The sequence below is a fragment of the Arvicola amphibius genome, chromosome 8 (genome assembly GCF_903992535.2).
Source record: "Arvicola amphibius chromosome 8, mArvAmp1.2, whole genome shotgun sequence".
Taxonomy (NCBI): domain Eukaryota; kingdom Metazoa; phylum Chordata; class Mammalia; order Rodentia; family Cricetidae; genus Arvicola; species Arvicola amphibius.
In genome coordinates this window covers 109451511-109473786 of record NC_052054.1, presented here as the reverse complement: position 1 = coordinate 109473786, position 22276 = coordinate 109451511, and the positions used below count along the sequence as shown (strand labels likewise).

The 22276-nt window shown below is 43.2% G+C and overlaps 1 protein-coding gene across 8 annotated transcripts in view; it reads left to right on the top strand.

The window, feature by feature from the left end:
* Rhbdd1 (rhomboid domain containing 1) overlaps nucleotides 1-22276 on the top strand; it is a 122585-nt gene that overhangs the window by 61800 nt on the left and 38509 nt on the right. For all 8 annotated transcript variants that reach the window (XM_038339776.1, XM_038339779.1, XM_038339777.1 and 5 more), the window contains one exon: nucleotides 6806-6949. In XM_038339776.1, coding sequence (XP_038195704.1) covers nucleotides 6806-6949 — 144 coding nt within the window. The remainder of the gene's footprint in view (nucleotides 1-6805; nucleotides 6950-22276) is intronic.

Here is a 22276-nt window from a genome sequence, read left to right as displayed (position 1 = left end):
CGTTGTGGACAGAGTTGATAACGGCAGTCCCTTGAAGAGCGCTTCGGTTGTCTTTTGTAGAAACCAGTTCATAGTGAGGGAAGCAGAAGAGAAGTAAGTGTTCCTGGCCTGTGTGACCGGGAGGAGCTGAGCTGGTCAGGAAAACCATCACCAGCCTGTTTCCCAGTGTGGTGCCTCATCTTGTTAACTTGTGCAGTGTGAAGTCATTAGAGGAAAGGGGTAGTTTCTGTTCTCTGATGCTTCACTTCTGTGAGTCTCCACAGGAGATCACAGTGGAGTCTGGGGAAGAGTTCTGTCAGGAGACGTTCTTGCTACACAAGCGTGAGGACCTGAGTTTGATCCCTAGAACCCAGGTTTAAAGAAATCAGTAGCACACCCAGTGGCATATCCCTGTAACCCCAGCACCAAGGAGGCTCTCTGAGCAGCCAACCTAGCTGCTTAGCAAACCCCAGACCGCTGGGACAGTGTCCAAAACACAGCACCTTGCAGAGAAATGGCACCTGAGGTTGTCCTCTGGCCTCCACGTTCACACAAACCTCATTATGTAGTATGTACACACATACACACACACACACACACACACACATACCGGCCTTCTGGGTCTAGGGAAAGGAATGAGCTCTACCACACTTGTGCACAGACTTCCTGGTCCTGTCCTTCCTAGTCCTGACATCTTGCCTGACAGCTGGAAAATTGAATTTAGGAAGGCTGAGTAATTTGGACACATTTACAGAATAGCTAAGGGCAAGTCTGGGACAAGGATGTGAGTTTGTGGTTCATTGATTGGCCCTGCTTTTAGGTTGTATGGGGTGTGAGAGTCACACACACTCTGTCCACTGAACTTTGGGAAACAAAGTAACCCTACTTGTGCTGTCTCTTTCTCCCTGCCTCCCTCCCTTCGTCCCTCTGTCCGTCCCTCCCACCCAACACCCCTCTCCTTGCCACATTTACTGGCATTTTCTGTTGGCAGAAGGAAAATCTCTCTTCTGCTCCGTTTGTCCTTCTGTGAGAGGCGCTGACACACAGACTGGAGAATTCAAGGCAGAAATCCAAACTTTTTTTTTAACCTTCCCTTTTGATATCCTGTAAGATTAACATATTAATATCCCTTCCTCTGGAGTGATTGGATTTCTTTAAAGACAGCACTACAGAGGGCCTAGGTGGCCAGGCTAATGGTTATCTACACAACTTTGAGATGATTGTACATATCTCTTACAAGTAGTGATTTATTCTTAACACGGCCACCTTCAGCTGGGAAACTCCTTAGAGGTCAAAGAAGCTAAGGAATGTTTTAAAAACCGTTACCAATTTTTCTAATCTGTGCAGTTTTTCTTTGCGGTGAAATCCTGGAACGTGTATAAGGACCAGGTGGGGCAGTTAGCAAAGTAACGATAGCCAGAGAGCTTTTCGGTAAACTACAGAGCCGAAGTACATAACTTAAGAAGTAGTTATCACAAGACGTAGTTTAAACTTACTTATCCTAAGTATTGGTCGTGAGATTCCTCTGCCCTTGTTTATTATGAAGACTTTAAAACATCTGATTGGGCCGTTTGAAGAATAACTGTTGAAGAGTTTTGTTTCTCACAGACCCCTTATCATAATAGATTGATGGCATTTTTGGTCTTGCTGGTGAGTTATGGTTGATTATACAGAACCTTTGAACCACACCAGTCCTTTTGACCAGACACCAAAGTTTTCCTCATTCTTTTTGTCTCCACAGTTTGTCTGACAAGCGTCAAGATTTTATAATGTCTGTATGATGAGAGCTGTTGAATTTATTTCACCCAAACATTGCTGGGTTGTTTTTTAAACAAAGAAATAACATGTAGAAAAATGTTTTTCTGCCAGGCGTTGGTGGTGCACGCCTTTATTCCCAGCCCTCGGGAGGCAGAGGCAGGTGGATCTCTGTGAGTTTGAGGCCAGCCTGGTCTACAAGAGCTAGTTCCAGGACAGCCAGGACCATTGCACAGAGAAGCCCTATCTCAAAAAAAAAAAAAAAAAGAAAAAGAAAAATGTTTTTCTGTAGCAAGAAAATGTTACCTAACATCACTGCAGTTAACACCCATGCAAGCCAAGACTCTGAAGACCTGTGTTGTCTGCACAGGTTAGTGCTGCAGAGTATCGGGTCATTTGGATTTTGAATTAGATGAGCGCCGTGGAGTGGGCTAGGGAAGTTGCTGCTTAGCCCTTCTCAAGCACAGACTCTTCCATAGGGCTTTAAAGGTGACAATGACACATGTGGGAAAATAACCGTACGTGGTTTTTGCCTTGCAATAAAATAATTAGCATTCTCGGAGAGTTGGGCAGTGTCACTTAGGGACTGTTGAAGCATTCTGCTGTGTTCAGTGACTTACCCACAAATATTCTGTTAGTGTTGTGAGGGATATACTCCTTCCATTTAGGCTCTGTGAAGTGAGTTTGTTGACCACTGCTGTCCTGCAGTGCTTGGTGTCTGGTGAAGAGTATGAAAAATCAAGATCCATAATTCTGTCCCATTTTCCCTTACCCTTCAGGAAGTGTGTTAAGAGTGTCCCTAACACATCAGGGGACCTGAGCTTTTCTGATGGTTCCACTGAGTAAAGAAACATTTGAAAAGAACACCCATCTTTAAAATTGTTTTCTGTTCCCAAGCTGGTCATAAACCACTGTGAGAATTTAGAATTTTTTTTATTTTTCTTCCCCTGTTTTGAAAATCATTACTATTACCATTCTGACATGGACATGTAAGGGAGAACGTAGAAATGGGCCTAGTGGAAGTATTCAGTCAATACTCGGTGGCTTTTACTGCATTGTTACCAAAGCTTCCATCATTCCCCACCAAAGTCTAAGCCGTTTCACTTAATGCTTCTTTCCATATTTATTTATTTTATTGTGTAAGGAAATTCAACAAAATAGAACGAAGCCAGTAGAATACTACAGCAGTCAGTTACAGGAGTGAAGTAAGTAGTGATTTTTGTTTGTGTTTTAACAAATAGAGCTTTCCCGAAGATAAAAGTGCAAAGCTAAGCCCTTAGAGGCCAGACAGTGGTGGCAAACACTTTTAGTCACAGGACTTGGGGGACAGACTGATCTCTGCTAGTTCAAGGCCATCCTGGGCTGCACAAGATTGAATCTGCCTAAAAGAGAAACAACTCACACAAAGGTGATCCCAGCACTTGCGATCCCACCCCTTTAATCCCAGCACTAGGGAGGTGGAGACAGGAGTGATCTGGCTGGGTGGAGAGAGGAATATAAGGCAGGAGGATACGGGAACTCAGAACTCAGTGCATTCTGAGGGGCCGTGCAGTCTAGGCAGTCAGTTTGAGGATGCAGGCTGAGGAGGCCGTCTGGGCATTGGTAGAGGTGAGAACTCTAGTGGCTGACTGCTCTGCTTCTCTGAGCTCTCAGCTTTCACCCCCTGATAGCTGAGCTTTTACTATTAAGACCAACTAGAATTCATGCTACAAAAGTATCTACATAGACATTCTTTAAAGAAGACTTATAAAATGACTTATCAATCCATGAAGAGATGCTCAACACCATTGATCATTAAACCACTGAACAGTGAAAGGGATGGGGACAGTAGTGCATTCCTGCACTTAAGAGACAGAAGCATGAGTTTCACAAGTTCAAGGTCAACCTGGGCTAGTCAGTTCAGGGCCAACCTGAATAATATGATAAGACCCAGTCACAAAAACAAGATGGTGGTAACCTTGTACCCACTTATATTAGTCAGGGTTCTGCTACAGAGGTGAACAGAACCTGTTGGATGAATAGCTCGCTCTTTCTTTCTCTCTCCCTCCACCCCCCACACACGAAATTTATTAGAATGACATATAGACTGTGATCTAGCTAGTCCAACAGTGGCTGCCTATGAATGGACGGCCCAAGAATCCAGTAGTTGTTCAGTCCTTGAGGCTAGATGTCTCCGCTGGTCTTCGGTAGATGCCAGAATCCCGAAGAAGTAGACTCTAATGCCAGTGAAGGAATGGGCTTGCTATCAAGAGCAAGAAAGCAAAAGGAAAGCTTCATTCTTCCAGGCCCTTGTACGCCTGCCAGCAGAAGGTATGGCCCAGATTAAAGGTTTGTCTTCCCACAACGGTCCAGATTAGAAGTTGGGTTTTTTTTTTTTTTCACTTCAGATGATTTAATTAAGAAAAGACTCTTCTCAGGTGTGCCCAGTCATTTGGGTTTTAGTTAATTTCAGCTGTTCTCAAGTTGACAACCAAGAATGGCCACCACACCACTATAGTAGCTATAGCTAAATTTTAAAAGCTCTATAGTAGCAGCAAGGATTGGTGCGGGTGTGCTGGAGCCAGAGCCCTCATGCACTGCTTGTAGGTCTGTGATGTGGTGCATCCTCTTTGGAAAACATTCTGGTGGTTCCTGAAAGATCTAAGCAAACCTGTAGTCGACCAGCAGTTACCCTCTCAGACACACACAAATGTGGGTTCACGAACGCATTGGCCCACAGCGTCATTCACAATGTTTGAAAGGTAGATCTAGGGCTTGGGGTGGCAGCTACCGGGATAAACTGCTTGCTACACAACCCTAAGAACCTGAGTTTGGATCCCCAGCATTCACGTCAAAGCCAGGCGTGATGACATCCACATGGCTCTTGATGTTCGGGGGTGGAATCAGGCGGATCCTAAGGGTCATTCAGTCAAGACCAAGAAAATAGAGACAGGGAGTGCTTGAGGAAGACACCCAAAGCCAACCTCTGACCTCCACATGGGCCCATTATGTGCGTGTGCGCCCACATACACAAAGGCAGAAGTCAGTGCCCATCAGCTGCCGTGCAGATAAACTACTGTAGTTCAGCTATCCACAAAGATATTATTTGCTCATTAGAAGGAGTGAAATTCCGACACATGTCGCAATAGTCAGGAGCCTTGAGAGCATGCTGTGTAGTGTTCTGTACACAGTACAGCATGCACTGTCTGCCTCTGTGTATATGATTTGTGCAGAATTGACACTTCTATAGAGATAGAAAGTAGATTAGTGATTACTCAGAACCAGGAAGGATGTGAAACTGAGGGATGTTATCTAAAGGGTACACATTCCTTTGGGGGAATTAAGAAAATATTAACAATCATTCCTGGTGATGCTGGTTCAACCGCATGCATGTCCTGAAAAACTGACCTGGTAAATTTTACAATAATAGTTGGTCAATATTTTTTTTCAGTTCTTATAACCAATTCTTATGGGTAATTCATAAAAATTAGAGTTTATGTAGCCCATGTTTCTGGAGTCTGTGATAGGGTCTGGTCAAGACTTCTTGCTGCATCATAAATGGTGGAGGGAACCTCATGGAAAGAGAGCAAGTGAGATCAGGACTCACTTCCTCCTCTCAGATAGCCACTGATGGCATCCTGGGAGCTGTCTCCTAAGACCCCCTCTTACCTGAATTACTTTGTGAAGGTCCCACTTCCATGTATTAGTGACACATGACACAGATATCGATGTGAACACACGGTAGTTATTGGGTTATCAACTGAAGCTGGCAGGGTTTATTGCAATTTTATTTTTTAATGAAAATAAGAATTCTAAATTGCTGAACATTTTTACTAGTTATGAAAATTTCCCTTGGCTATGGAGGGCAGGAAGATGAGGGAAAAGGAGGGAAAGGTCAACTAAAGCCAAGCACATATGAAAATGTTATGTATAAGGAAGCCTATGTGTGGTAATTAAAAACTGAATCAAAGTTTTGTCTAAGAAGTCATACATATTAAAGACTTTTAATAATAAAAAGTTCAAAGATAAATTTTAAAATAGATTGAGTTCCAGAGATCTAATTTCTGAGTGCGAAATTTCACTCAACCAAGCTCTGCTTTTTTCTGCAGTTACTAAAGTTAGTACTCACGCATGCACTGTGTAGGACGAAAGAGATGCATGATATTGGCGCTTACAGGGTTTCATTGACAACCTAGTGCATTAATTAAGACTTGAAAGATTCCCTTCAAAGAATATGTTAATGACAGGATGGGGGAGGAATGTGGAGCAGAAGATAACTTCTCTCCTTGTGCCAGACTGTTATCTACAGAAGAGTTCCCTTCAGACTAATCCTGTAGCCATTGACAGTTAAAGAAACACAGGGACGAGATCCAAACTGACAAAAGTTTGATAGAATTAGCTTACAAAAGCAAACTTTGTTCCACTACTGTCTTTTATTAATTGGTGTCTGTGTCGTGTGTAAAGTATTATTTATTTATTATTGAGTGAGCATGTCTCCTGTTGAGTACCGTTTTTGAAAGTGCTATTATTTGGAAGGTCAGTGTCTGATGAAGTTATAATCAGAGAAATTGGCTTATCCGCCTCAATCTAGTTATGAGTTTTTGAAATAGAATGCTCAGCATGGGCACTCTGTGGTTTATTATGAAACTTTGGTTGTCTCTGATTGGGTGGAGCTGCAAGACAGTCAGACTTTCTCAGCTACTTTCCTCTATTCTCCCGACTCAAGTCAGAACTTCACAGGAAATAATCCGGGGCAGCGGGACAGTCATCAGCTCCAAGCTGACATTCCATAAAGCCCATCCCAGTCTCTTCTCCGCACTTCCAGCTGCCTTTAAGTCATTGTTTCTTTTCCTCCTTAGCACGTCACATCTCATTCATGCCCAGGTCCAGGTTGTACACTTGTGGCCGCAGCAGTGGACAAGATCATTGTTGACCACTCTTGTGGAAGTTTTCTTTGTATGTCCTCTTTCTTTAGTACACTCAAAACAATGACATGAATCATGTGCTTGTCTTTGCATACACAAAGCCGGAATGCTGAAGCAAAAGCCAAACCCCTTTCCTAGGGTCTGTAACCTTTTGATTGTGCCCACAGGCTTCTCTGGATATCAGAATCACTACCCAGATGGCAGAGCAGGGGCCTATGAAGAAACTCACAGGAACTATGACGCCTACACGGCAGGACTGAGTGAAGAGGAGCAGCTGGAAAGAGCTTTGCGAGCCAGCCTCTCGGACCGAGGTAAGAGCCCTGCACCCTTCAGTTATTTTAAAACCCGTCTCGTGGCCAGGCGGTCTGAGAAGGGACTATTTGGAGCAAATTAAGTCTTGAGCAGTTTATAAAAAGGGCATCTAGGTGAAAACCCTGTGCAGATTGTGATCTCAAAGAAGAGGATGCGATGCCGCTGTCCCCCAGCCTCAGCTCCCAAGGTGCCAGACTGGAAGCATTGTTAAGTGTTCTTTTTATAGGCCTGCTGTGCTCTGTGCTTTAACATTAAAGTCAAGAAACTTCAACCACACATCTTAAGTACACGAGAAAGGTTAGCTTTGGAATTCATGATGCGAAGTGGCGCTCCGTCCCCGTATACCAAAGTCTTGGCCGTGAACCTTCCCATGGATTGTCCTTAAAACCAAATAGACTCAGACTGGAGTCCTACTCAGTCAATCTCTCTCAGGGGCGGTGCCTGAGATTTTGTAGTTTAAACACATTTTCCAGAGGATTCCTTTACAGGCTGATATCTAAGAATCAATATACCTATCTTGCTATCTTTGCTTTGGGTTTGGCTTACGAAGTTGGGTATAGATATCTTCATTATTGCCCTAGTATAAGTTACTAGGAAGCAGCCATTTATACAGCATTAATACAGGCTTTATTATACTTCACATAGGGTATGGTGCAGGTACAGAATGAACATAGAGGTAGAAGATGGGTCCCACTCTGGAGAACGTCACTACCTCTGGTTGTGTATGTATTTAGTTGACACCATCTCCTGCATAAGTAATTATAACATCAAGAATCTACCCAGAAAAGCTTCCCAATGCCTTACAAAGTGTATTTATACTACATATTGTACTGTACAAGTAACCATAATTCCAAGTGCCCAGGAAAGGCTCAGTGGGTTCTAGGGGTGAGAAGATTGGGGAGTGTCCTTAGATCTTCACAGAGGCAGAGCCGGTAGGGTGTCAGGTATTTGTAGAATGTGCAGAGATGTCAAAGACATTCTTGACAGATGCTCTGAGTGTTGTTGCAAACAGAGAACTAAGGGATATGTTTGTGCCAGCACTCGCTTTTGAAATGAGCGCTGAGGAACTGGGCGGGGGCTGAAGTCCTGTAGTTGATCATCCTCTGTGGAATGGTGCTGCAGTGGTCATTCTCAGTCGTCAACCTGGGTAGGTTTTAAATCTCCATGGTTTGTCTATGAAGGTGTTCCCAGGGATGTTTAAACATCCCGTGGACTGGGCTCCTGGGCTGAATGAACAGAGAGAGCAGGTTGGACACCGGAATCTATGTATTTCTGTTTCCTGACCTTGGACACGGTGTGACCAGCCACCTCACTGTCCTGCTAGGCTTTCCCTGCCTGGGGCTGTGTACGTTGGGATAAGCGCATCCTCTGTGAAGTTGTCACTAGTTTGGTCACAGCACTGAGAACTGTCACTGACACCGTTGCTGGCGCTGGAAGGATCTCAGGTGGGGCTCTGACGTGAGGTGTGTTTGGTGAATCTGGCAGCAAGCTTCCGCAAACAAGAATCAAGCGGTGACCAGACGCTGCTCATTGATGAGAACATGCTAAGTACAGCCCTTGAATTTAAGGAGGGCAGTCTGAACAACAGCCTTGTGCATAGAGATAGTGCGGAGTGGTGGACTGAAGAAATAAGCTCCCAGATTGTGAGAGGAGCAGGAGGCTGGAGAAACGAGAGAAACCGGTACTTCCCGGGTGAACGGTATCAGAGCTATGGTGTATTGTATGGTGTATTGTGTATCGTATGGCAGGTCACTCTGAAACTGGGGGCTGGCAATAGTAGATATTCTTGTTTTAAGAATGTATGGGTCAGCAGGGCCAGAATGCCTTGCTATTGGCTGGCAAGCTGCAGCAGTCTGTTTGGAGCATTCCACAATGGCCTCATGAACCTACCTGCTAGTTCTCAGCCAGCAGATTTGCCCAGGCTCATTGCTTGCAAGATGGCTGACACGCTAGCAGTCACATGGCCTTATGTTACCAAAGCACACCACAAGGGTCGGTCTACTCAGCAGAAAGGGGACATGGACACTATCTCTCAGCCTAAGGAGAACCCAGACGTTTAGAGATCACTGATCTAGTGTCACAATCTTGGGAAGCATGACTTGGTGGCAACAATCCTGAAACCTGGAAAAGGGCCCCAGAACCAGGGTTGAGATAAATCCTCATGGATTCCCATATGTATGTGGCTAGTCATTGCGAACAGGCAAGGCAGGGCAGGGTTCATATGCACAGAGTGAATAGCTAATCTCCATCACCTTCCACAGACTCCAGATAAGTCCTAGGAGCCGCAGAATGAGTGCATGAGAGAATAGGCCAGTAATTATGTTTCTGAGGGGACAACACTAGATTATTAGCATCTCTTTTCAAAAAAAATGTGCATGCCAGTAGCAAGCCTTCAAAAATGATAAAAGGCCAGAGGAGAACTCAGACAGACTGAGTCAAATATGAACATAGGATCTAGAAGTTTCCCATATCAAATGGGGTGAGAGAAGGAATCGATCCCAAGTGGATAGGCACCCTCTTGTGAAGTTTCACATCTTAGATTTGTCAGACTCCCCTGTGTCGTGTCCTCCCCCGCCAGTTTTAAAGGTGTCAATAGCAAAGGTGCTGTCTTAGTTTCCCATAACTGTAAGAGTACCTAAAAGAGAAATGCTTTAACTGGAATGCATGATTTCAGACATGTTAGTCCAGGTTGGCTGGACCCATTGTTTGGAGGCTGAGGTGATGCAGAGCATCATGGTGGGAGCTCCTTTCAGGCTGCTTGTCCCTTGGCTGCTGGGAAGCCGGGAGCAGCCGATAAGAGGCCCAGAAACAATGGGAGGGACCATCAGAAACAGGCTCCTGGTGACCTGTTTCACCTAAGAAGACTCCACCTCCCAGTAGCTCATTCAGTTATGAACTCATCCACGGGGGACAGTGCCTTCACCCCCTGAGACTTTGGGGACAATAGCTGACATCAGATCCTACCCATAGCAAGCGTTTCTCAGGAAGAGAGAGTGGCTTCCTCCAGCAATTGCCTTCTGTGTCCTTCAGAGACAAGTGTGTAGGGGCTGTATATCAGGAAGCATCACTCTGATGGGCCTGGTCATTTCCGAGTGGTTTTGAAGGCTTCAATATAATAACTACAGAGAAAAGGTCCTACATTTTGTGAATCAGAAGAGGAAGTTAGAGTCAGCCTTAGAGAATTTTGCATTTGTAACCTTGATTAATTATGAAGCTAATATAAATATAACTAGTATTTAACAGAAAATAAACAAAAACCTTTAAGTATTTAGTAATGAACAGAAAATCAGATACATGTGACTGTCAGTGGTTCCATACATTTAATCCTGTATTTTCAAAAGAGTTTATTGATTTTGTCTGTATGGGCCATTTGCCTGCATGTATGTCGGTATGCCACATGCTTGCAGTGCCCCGTAAGGACAGAAGAAGGTGCCAGATTCCTGGAACTGGCATTATAGTAGAGCATTGATAGCCACCATGTGGGTGCTGGAATCAAACCAGGGTCCTCTGCAAGAAACCAGTGCTCATCACCGCTGAGCTATGTCCCTCTTTTGAGACAGGGTCTCGTGTAGCTCAGGCTGGCCTGGAACTCCTGATCCCTTTCCATCAAAGGCATGCACCACTATGCCTGAACAGGATTAATCCAGTTGTCTAAAAAACAGTTGTGAAAACAACCGTGGAAAGGAGCACTATGCTGGATGGACAGCAAGAGACATAGCTTAAAATTTTCTTCTATGCTTCTTTTAAATAGTTTTTCAAAGTTTTGGAATGCATTTTATTTTATTGTTTTTATTGAGCTATATATTTTTCTCTGCTCCCCTCCATTCCTTCCCCCAAACCCTTCTGCCCTCTCCCTTGATACCCACGCTCACAATTTACTCAGGAGATCTTATCTTTTTCTACTTCCCATGTAGATTAGATCCATATATGTCTCTCTGAGGGTCCTCATTGTTGTCTAGGTTCCCTGGGATTGTGAATTGTAGTCTGGTTTTTCTTTGCCTTATGTCTAAAAGGCACTTATGAGTGAGCACATGTTATATTTGTCTTTCTGGGTCTGGGTCACCTCACTCAATGTGTTATTTTTTAGATCCATGCATTTGCCTGCAAATTTGAAGATGTCATTATTATTTTCTGCAGTGTAGTACTCCATTGTGTAAATGTACCACATCTTCTTTATCCATTCTTCGGTTGAGGGACATTTAGGTTGTTTCCAGGTTCTGGCTATGACAAATAATGCTGCTATGAACATAGTTGAGCACATGTTTTTGTGGCATGATTGAGCATCCTTTGAGTTTATACTCAAGTGTTATTGCTGGGGTCTTGAGGTAGGTTGTTTCCTAATTTTCTGAGATATCACCACACTGACATCCAAAGTGGCTGTACCAGCTTGCATTCCCACCAGCAGAGGAGTGTTCCCATTACCCCACATCCTCTCCAGCATAAGTTGTCATCAGTGTTTTTGATCTTGGCCATTCTTACAGGTGTAAGAATGTCAGAGTTGTTTTGATTTGCATTTCTCTGATGGCTAAGGAGATTGTCTTTCAGCTGGTTTAAATTCATCTGTTAATATTTCTCTGTTTAGGTCTTGCCCCATTTATTTATTTATTTATTTATTTATTATTTTTTATTTTTTTTTACGATTCATTATCTCATTTGTAAAACATTTCAGGGAGTGTAAAATAATTTTATTTTTCAACGTTTGATGTTGCTTTTCCTGCCAGACACTACTAAGATTGGCCTGGTGACTTTGGGATTATTTTGATGCCAAGGGTTGGTTTCTGCATGTGTGTAAACAAGTCATGTGGTGTAGATATGACCTACACGTTGAGTACATGCGCTTCAGTGGTGTGCCTCCCCGTGGGAGACTGATGCTGGCCCTCTCCCTGCGCCGTTGCTCGCATCAGCTCACCACTGTCCCTCCACAAAGCCAGACGTTCTCCCTCCGTTCCCCATTCACTTGCAAGTTTATTTTCTAAATTTAAAACTTTTCCTCTTTTCCATTCTCAGAAAATCGCAATAGCAACTGGTGTTTGACATTGGTCCTTCAAAGGGTCCATCTAGATCTGAGACCCCACACCTCGTGCGAGTGTAGACTTTATGGTTGAGTGTATTTGGGCCAGAGAGTAGGCAGATGGGAGGACAGTCTTGGCTGAGGCCTGTAAAAGTGGTTTACACACCTAGTGTTACTTACTTCCCAGTGTTGTGGTGTCTCCCAAGAACAGAGGACATCCTGCTACTTACACAAAGCACTGATACTGCGTCCAAGAAATGAGCAATTCCCCAGCATCAAACATGTCATCCAACCCAAAATGTACCAGTTTTCCATTAAAAAAAGAAGTTTTTTAGGGCTAATTTTTTTTATTCGTGTGTGTGTGTGTGTGTGTGTATGTGTGTGGAGAGGGAGAGAGAGGGAGAGAAAAAGAGGGAGAGAGAGAGACAGAGAGACAGAGAGGTCAGAAGATATTTTGTGGCAGTGGGCTCCATCCTCCCACCCTGGGTTTGGTGATTAAATGTAGGTTATTGGGTTTGAGTGATAGGCACTTTATACTCTGAGCCATTTTACCAGCCCTGCAGCAATTTTTGAAGTTTCTAATGTTATATTTGATTGTTTCCTTTTTGTATAAAAAGTACACCCTATTTTTCCTGTTTTTTTTCCCCCCAGAGAGTGTATTAGGGTTTCTGTTGCTATGATAAAGCATCATAAACAGAAGCAGCTTGGGGAGAAATTCAACTTCCAGTTGGGTTTCATTCAACTTCCAGTCAGAGTCCTTTGCCAAAGGATGTCAGGGCAGGAGCCTGGAGGTGGGATCTAAAGCAGAGGTCATGGAGGCCTGCTGCTGTCTGGCTTGCTCCTCGAGGCTTGCTCAGCCTGCTTTGTTATAGAGTCCAGGACAACCAGCCGAGAAAGGGTACTAGCCACAGTGAGCTGGGCCTTCCCCCATCAATCAAGAAAATTCCTCACAGGCATTTCCATGGGCCAGTTGGGTGGGGGTATTTTCTAAATTGAGGCTCCCAGCCAACACAATTGGCCCTTTTTCAACTTGACACACAAACACACCTATCTCCAAGACTGGACATGTTAATATTAATATTTCAATGTAAAACACTGTAACTTTTTTAAAGTCCCATGGTCTTTAAAAAAAATCAAACAACTTAAAGTTTCAGCCTCTTTAAAATAGCCAAAGTGTCTTTCACAGTTTCTCTAAAATATCCAGCGTCTCTATAAAATCACCAATTCTCTTAACTGTGGGCTCCTGTAAAATCAAAAGTAGGTTATATAATTTCTTTCTCCAGGGGAAGAACCAGGGCACAGCCTGGGACCACTCAGAGTCCTCTGGTCTCGGAAGGGCTCCCCTTCCCCAGCTCTGCCATTTGTAGCACACAACAGCTTTTCTCATGGGATCAGGCTGGCTGCACACCACTGGCGCTGCTGTCCTTGGTGGTTGCCATGGTACCAGCATCTCCAAAATGTAGGATATCCACCTACAACTGGGCTGCACCAACAGTGTCTCCTGGGTTCTCTTCAAGAACTCTGACCCTGCCACAAGGTGCCATGCCTCAACTACTCCTCAAGGCCCATTCAGTCCCTGGATTTCTCCTGTGACTGAGGCTGTACCTTTATCCACAGCCTCTCATGGCCTTTCTCGGTGCCTAGTCCCAGCTGCTCTCCATAACCCTGTAAGTCCTGCAGCGTTAGTCCACCAAGATCAGTTACATGTGGGTGATTCTTACAAATGAACAAACTTGGCTGTTAGCTTTATGTGCAGCCTTGGGCCTCTCTGGACCACAGCTTCTGTGTGCTGGTCCCAAGAAACACTTTGCAGTGGATTGTGTTCCAGTGATGCTAGTCTCTTTTTACTCAGAGCTGCGGAAGTAGCCACAGCTGACCAGTGTTGATTGTTCCAGCAAAGCAGAGGATTGACTTTAGTAGGTTTTTTGTCTTTTACTACTCACAGTTGATTTTTAGCCCTAGCTGACCAAAACCACAGATTCTTGCTTCAAAATATTAGATGATTCCAGTACAGTCTTTAAGGCGCTCTCAAGCTTCCGTCCGAAGCTTCACATTGTCTGCATCTCTCTCTGCATTCTTACCTTCTAGGCTCCCGAAGAGCATCCCACTGAGCTTTGAGACAGAATTCAATAGCTTTTCCAACCCATAGTTCCAAAGTCATAACACAGTCCTCCTCAAAACATGACCAGGTCAATCACAGCTGTATCACATGAACCTGGTACCAACTTCTATCTTAGTCAGGTTTCCTGTTGCTGTGATAAAACACCATGATAAAAAGCAACTTGGGAAGAAAAGGGTCATATCAGCTTACAATTCCATAGTTTCTCATCAAAGGAATTAAGGACAAGAACTCATGGCAGGAACCTGGAGACAGGAACTTAAGCAGAGGCCATGGGAGAGTGCTGCTTGCTGGCTTGGTTCTCATGCCTTGCTCACCTGCTTTCTTACCAGCAGTACAGGAGTGGAACCATCCGTGATGAGCAAGTTGTGCCTACATCAATAATCAATCAAAAATCCCACCACTGGGCTGCCTAGGTCTGAGGATATTCTCACTTGAAGTTTCCTTTTCTCAAATGAGTAGGGCTTGTATCTAGTTGGCATAAAACTAAGCAGCACAGACACCAATCCCACTCAACTGTAAGAAGTCTACATCTTATCTGGTTATTTCTTCCTGATGTCTTTGAGATGTCTCTCTAGTCTCTGTTTCCTACGTGTTATTGTTTACACCAAGACTCCATTAGATTCCAGCTAGCCAGTTTTAGCACACATATGACATAGCTACCGTTGTGTCCCTCACAGTAGACACACTATCAGGCCATCCCTCTTCAGTCGTCACTGAGACAGTGGGCACTTCCTCTGGTTTCTCTTTTGTGTCAGTGTGTGGTTCCCCCTGGGTTAACACTGGTGGTTTTTGGGATCTCTTGCTCACCCACCCTTCAGCCTTTACCCCTCCTCTCATGGTTTTCTCTGAGTTCTTCCTGGCAGCAGAATTTGAGGAGGTAAGCAAGTTCCCATATGTTACTTTAGGATTAGGGTTTGGTGGTTTGTCTACCTCCACAGCTCTCAGATTGACTCAGGAGAAGTTACTGTTTAGATTGTCCAGCCTTTGTGTTTATTGTAGGGGCAGGAGAGTGCTTCTCTGCCCTTCTCAGCATTCCATGGCAGGTTTTCTTCGCTGGAGTTTGAGCCAATCATTCCTTAGGGATTTCCTTTAGATGCTTATTATTCATTAGATTTATTTTTACTTTTGACTTCAGATACTTTAAAAACAGTAGTTCCTAAGGCTGGGTGTGTATTTATTTCTCTTTGATTCATGGGATTTTGCAGTAAGGAATGTTAGTTTCATAGTTATGTTTTGTTTGAAAAAGAGCCAGCTAAGAGAAATTCATTGGGAGAAAGAATACCAAGCCCACACCAATTAGTTTGAGACTCTTCTTTGGTTAAATATATTGTAAAGGCAAGTTGAGGAACCAAGGTAGCAACTTTCTGACCTGAGAATTTTCTAATATTTCCAAATAGTGCCTGCCCATAATTACAAGTCCTAATTACAAGTGCATGCCGGGAATAATAACACCAAAGTATCCTTTGTAGGAGAAATAAAGAGATCTCTATTATTTCAAGTACCCGCACATTCACTATTAACAAAAATCTTGTCTTGTTTTGTTGGCAGTCGGCAGTTACAAATGGGTCCAAGAGGCAGCTGATACCATAATAGTAGGAAAAAGCTGGATCAAAGCCACCTCTTTATTTGAGTCAAAAAGCAGATGCCAGCCAGGAGCATTAGCTCACTGAGGTTTTTGTTCTCTCCCCTCCACACTCCTTATATAATTTCTGTTCCTCTTCCCCTTGTTCTTCTTTAATAACCGACCACCAAGTTCAGCTGGCACTGGGCATAAAGTTCTGTCCTTTAGCACTTTTGTCTGTCATCCTGGGGCCTGTGTCCTGGTTAAGCCTGGAAGTCCTTGCTGATGTGTGGAACAACATATGTATCTTCTGTTAGGTTTCTGAAAGGCACATGCCCACATCCAAACTGATTGTCCTGTGAAGATCAGGCAGAGTTAACACACACACACACACACACACACACACACACACACACACACGACACTGTGAAACTGGCTGGCTCCTTAGCCATATGTGAAATCAAGGCAAGATACAGTGTGGAAGCCTTGGCTTGAGGGTGAAACTGGTTGCCATAATGGAAGAAAATAGGCTCCCAATTAATATCTAGCACTTTTACTATTGATGTCTTTGAGTCCTGTTTAATAAGAATCATGTATTCAAGGAGATTAGCTGAGGTATAATTTAGATGAGGGGGGATTTGCTGTAATTAAATTATAAATTTTTCCTTCTCGGTAGCAACATCAACACATGTAAAGGTAGTGTTTGTCTTGATTATCTTACTGTATGGGAAATCATAAGGACAGTGGGCTATCTTTCATTCAGTGCTCTTTTAGTTAGTTACATTGTACAAAATAGGTTTCGTCATGACATACTCATGGATGTACTTAAGTACTTTGAATGTGTCAGTTGTCCCCATTGCCAAGTCCAGGTTTGTCCTTTAGTAGCAGCAGACTGGAGGAAGGTGTGTCTAGGAAGTGTGGTGGGGTAGGGAGGGACCCGGAGCAGTGGTTAGTGTCTGAAAGTTAAGTATCCTGCTGTACAGATGAAAGACTTGTAGAAGATAAGCTCACACAACTCTGTAACAAAGACCTGATTTGATCAATACACACATGAGATGGTTGTATCTTAGTTGTATGATTTTTTTTTTGAGCCTCCCTTGGCTTAATGCAGTCATTGGCAGTTGGTTTATAACATGAAATTTCCAGCTGCTACCTTGCTTGGCTGAGGAACTCTGCAGCCAGGACAGAGATGTATAGCTAATGCTAATTCTGTGTGACCACTTAGCCTTTCTTTCTTTCTTTCTTTTAGTAATTTGATGTGCTTTCCCTAAGGAAAACTTCTACATAATAAAAAAAAAAATGTACCATCTGCCAGATTGTCTCAAAGCAATTTCAATGCGGAACAACGGTTGCCTTAAATTACTGGCTCTTTCTCACTACTCTGCATGTCAGGGGTTTTCAAATCAGTGAATCAAGTTTTCTCTTTGAGACCGTGTTTAGGTGTGAAATTGTGCATGTTAGGAAATAGAAGTATTGCACATAACTTAATCCGTGAGCATAGAAGAGAGGTAGTAATAGGAATTGGGGTTCTGTGTGGGTCCCTTCTGGAAAGCGGGAGACTTCTAGTTAGGGCCACCATGTAAAAGTATAGAGTAGCTGTCAGAAGTGGGGCATAAACAATTTGAACGTGTCGGGGAAATTGACACGAGACGTTGTATGTGAATTAATTTTTAATTCTTCGGAGCCCACACTCACCCATGTATGGAAAGGCACCATTCATATGCTAATGTTCACAACTGACAATTAAAAATTAGCTGGAACAACAATGAATTAGTTCCCCGTCTCTTTTCTCATTCCACACAGACACTACTCACTGGGCTGCCCAATCGTGGGTGGGGCCAGAGGGAGGGAAGGGCGGTGTCTCCCATTCTGCTTCTCAGCAAGTCCTAACCCAGGCTTCGCAGTATGAGGCACTGTGGGCTGAAATTGTGACTAAATCTTGGTCTTTACCGTGAGGTACGAATACTCTGCACTCTGATGGGCAGCAGGAGAGGTGAGCTAAGCAGCGTAGCGGCTGTGGGAAAGAGAGGTAGTAGGTAGCCTTTGACTTAAGGGAAGTGATGGCCTTACTTGCCAGCCTGTGACGTTTTCTGCAACATCAACCATGAGCTACCTTAAGAACCAACCGAACCAGGGGTAGAGGGTAGGGGCTTACTAATACAGTTATTTGAATTTTCTAGTTATTTATGCAAGTTTTTAATCTCAGAAATTATTGATATTTGTTGTTTCAGAAGGTAATTTGAGAAATTATTACTGGCCTGAGGCAGTTTTGCCGTTTCTCTAACCATGTGCTAATGTGGGAAAGGGACTGCCCGCATCTCACATTCTCATTGAACAAAGATGAGAAGAGGTTTTCAGAGCTCTGAACTGGGGTGAAAATAATGACACGGAACAAGTAGCACCCCCTTTTCCTTGTATTTTTTTTTACCTAAGGGTCCAAGATTTCAGTATATATACTCAATAGCTGACACTTTGAGCTAGTAAAATTGTATTTTAATAGAAGTTTACTTATTTCTAAACATTACGAGCCCACTTCAAAGTGGTATGTAGCGTGTCTCAAGGGTGTATCTTAATATTGTATCCTCTAATTGAGTTGCATTTTCTCTGGGCATTAATAAAGAGGCACGTTGTTGATTGTATTAAGCATATAAGTCCCACTCAATTCTGGGGGTGGGAGATATATTATTTCTATGATCCTATGCTAATTTATTGCTGTACATATATCATGATGTCATTGTACCCCTAAACTAATTAAGGCTGGGATCTGTTGCCTTTTCTTAATTAAAAAAGTAAAATACTTACCTTATTTCTAGACAAACTGATAGAGAATAAAACAGGCAGTATAATTTCATATATAATATAGAGCTGGAATGTTCTAGACTAGAAACTGACCTCAGAGGCTACCAGCACTGACATGTTGGCTTTAAATGCAACGGAGACATAGAAATCAAAGGCTCAGTGTCCTCATGGTCTGTTTGTCTGAGTATGATGATATGCATCCTGCTGACAGTTTCTGCCCCAGGGAGCAGGGGTGGAGGACCCTGAGCTCCCTTGGCTAATGGAAGGTGCCGCTCTAGAAGGTGCTAGGCCAGACCCCCACTTTGTGGGCTATTCAGCCTTTCCAAGCTTGCAAAGAGACCATCCTGGTGCAAGTTCACCAGCACACTTACACACTTGCTGTGAGTTTTGTACACATCGGCCTTTGTCTCACCTGGAAGAAGACCCACCTAACTTCCTAAGAGCCTCGGTGTGGGTTATGCTAAACACTGAAAGAGATGATGGGCACCTAAGCTTATCAGTTATGGCCTTTTCAGTTTGGGGTCGTGATATTGCTATAAAGTAATACATAGTCACTCTGAAGAAATACAAATAAACAAAACGATGTTTAAAGCATGACCTGGGACTGGGGAGATGGCTCAGTTGGTAAAATGTGTGTTGTGCACTCATGCACGGACTCACACATGCACACACACAAACACATGCAAGTAACCTATAACCCTGCTTCCCAAAGAGAAACTACTTCCCGTTTGGGGTGTGCTCTTGTAGCTATCTAAACGTTTTGTTGAAGCTCCTCCAGGCGGCTGAGTATAATGAATGCCGTGTTAGGAAGGCTCACATGCCCGCGTGCCCTGTGAAGTATGCGTTTTCAGTTATCTCCATTATTCTAGATATTAAAGAGAGGCACAGAAATATGAAGTGACTTGCCCAGAAGGGTCACATTTCTAAGCAGGAAATGACAGACTAGAAGGTAGATGTCGCCATCCCTGTACAGGATGCACAAGTAGTCCGGAAAAGAGGAGCCATGCAGACCTCTGTGAGCTGGGACTTGAAGCCCAGATCTGCATTAACTGTCTAAGTCCCTCAGAGCAGTCTGCAAAACTGACCCAGAGAGCGTTCTTTCCTCACATTGTCTATTTTCACCATCGCTGATTGAGAAAGCCAAAGGAAGACTCAGCACTGTGTGTCACCTCGATGGGCAACTCTTTGCTAAATTAAAACCAATATGTTACATAGAGAGAATGTTCATGTGTCTTTATCTCTTATCCTTAATTTTTGCTGTGGCTTAGATGTAGTTGGCCCATGCCAATGGCGTTGATGTTTGATTCCCAGCCTATCAGGAGAGGAGGTATCGGCCTATGGGAGAGGATTAGGTTGTTAGAGAACCTTTATCAGTGCTTTCAAAGTGAGCGTGAATTCTTGCTCTGGTGCAACTGAATTAGTTCCCTGGAAGGTGGGCCTTCTGTGTGGGATGCCTTCCTGTCTGTAGTCTTCCTCAAGCCCGCCTGCCCTTCCTCCTGCCAGAGATGACGTTCTAGGGCTTGTGTTGATACTGTGCTCTTGAACATTTCAGGCCATGGAATTATGAGCCAAAATCTGCCTTTCCCTTGTAAATTACCCAGTCAAGGATGTTCTGTTACAGCAATGGAAACACACTGAGACACCTGTCCAGAGATTGTCTTGCTCAATTGTATTGTCCAGTAGTTTGAAAGTTTCTTTTTATTTTTAAGCAAAAATTCCTCATAAGATTTTTAAAAGGTTAAGATAAATTATTTGTGTTGGAAAGGATTAACCTCCTTTTATGAGAAGGCTGCATCTTAAATACTACACAGGACACTGTGTCAAGTCAGAAGCAAGATGCTAGGTGCTATTAATTTTTGTTAAAATTGTTGGAATGTGCATTTGGAAATACTGTGTCTTTTATTTTTTCTTCCCTTTCTTTTCTTTTCTTTTCTTTTCTTTTTCTTTCTTTCTTTTGTTTTTGTTTTGTTTTATTTGAGGCCAGGTCTCACTACATTGCTTAGCTTGACCTCAAGTGGTCCTACCAATCACTGAGACTATATTCCACCATGCCTCCGTGAGGGAAAGTAATGCTCTATATTATTATAGATATTTATATTATATTGATACATGATATATCAACTCATATATATATATATATATATATATATCCATCTTTAGTCATTTCTGTCTTCGAAGTGATTCAGAACACAGAGGAGTCCATGTGCTTACGTGATCCTCGCGTGAAGTGTGCCTTCAGATGCTGTTCTGTGACGCTTCCTCCCAGAATCCTCACTTGATAATTGCACACTATCAAGTGTTCACATGAGAACATTTCCTCCATCTGCTCCAGCCTTCCCGGCACTCTCAGTCCTGCTAGTGTGTGCTCTCTCCCCTGCTGTGTGTGATTGATTGTGCTGTGCCATCCATGAGAAAAGCCAAGAATCGTATTATTGGTTTCTACGTATTATAGAATCACAAAATTCATTTTTAGAGAGGTCTAGCTTCATCACATGCCAGTCTGATTTCCGCCACCCTTCACTCCAAGGAGCCAGATGGGAGGGTCGCACTCTGTGCATTTATCTGTCCTCACCAACTTCAGTTAGAGCATCACCTGTGCTATTTAAATACATTTTTGTGGTCATATAAGACCCAACATTCAAATAGTTACTGAGAATAATATTAATATTAAGCTACTTTAAATTACACTGTAATCGTTGGCTTTGGGGAAAAAAAAATCTCAAATAGCATAATGGTGCAGCAATGGGAAAGAGGTTAAATAAATCCTCATGTAATACTGAGCCATTAAAAGGACAAAGATGAGACATCTTTGCACTGTAAGTTGTGATTCTGTATTATTAGAAAACAGTGTGACTCGACCGTTAACTTTGCTTCAGTGGGGATTATTTACAAATCTACTTGGAACACCAAAATGACCAATCAGTAGTTTTGTTGTTGCAGTTTGTTTGTATGTTTAGTTGATTCTGAAAGAAAACTCTTTGCCTTTACCTAGGGTGATGCTGAAATAAGTCATAACTAGCTGGTGGGCAGGAAGGGAAATAAAGTGTTTAATAAGTATCTTTTAGAAAGTGTGGCATCTGTATGGAACATCTGCTGTCTTCATTATACCTTTAAATAAACTGTGCCTCCGGGGGCAAGCAGGGACCTGCTCTGGCACGTTGTGCTATGACAAAGATAAATCTTAGACCTCTAGTAATTTATTGTTGTGTAGAGGATGCCTTGGGAGAGGAGGGACATAAGGCCCCGACATATATATGTGGGTCCAGCAAAGCTCATTTGGAGCCTACCCCTGAGAATGTGACATTTCAAAGATAATAATGTTCCCTACTCCTTGGTAGCCCGAACTACTTGCTGATTGTCATTTTAATATTTGGTCTAAACATTTCTCATGGGATGTAGCACACAAACAAGCACGTGGACAATGCTTTTTGGTGTGTGTTGACACAGGCTTAGTGGAGTTCCTGGATCTCTTTGTGTGCTTTGAAGGGATGCAGGAGGCCAAGGAACAATCTACATTTACTGCTCAGTCCTGCGTGCAGTAAGGCTGAGTGTGCAGAGGCAGCAGAGCCCCGGAATGGCTGTTCTCTGAGTGCCTTGTACATCAACTGTCAGGATTTTTTTTTTGCAAATTACAATCTAACCAAGGGTGGGTTCCATAGTCAATGACAGAGAAAGACCTTGTGGCTCCAGAAAATAATATTTAATCACCAGCATGACTCATCTTATTGGCCAGAGGGAAAAATAACGACCTTAATGATGAATTTTAAAGCCAGAATCAAAACATGTTTCAGCTGTCCCCGAGAATCAGCATTTCTGTGAATGCCCTGTGCTCT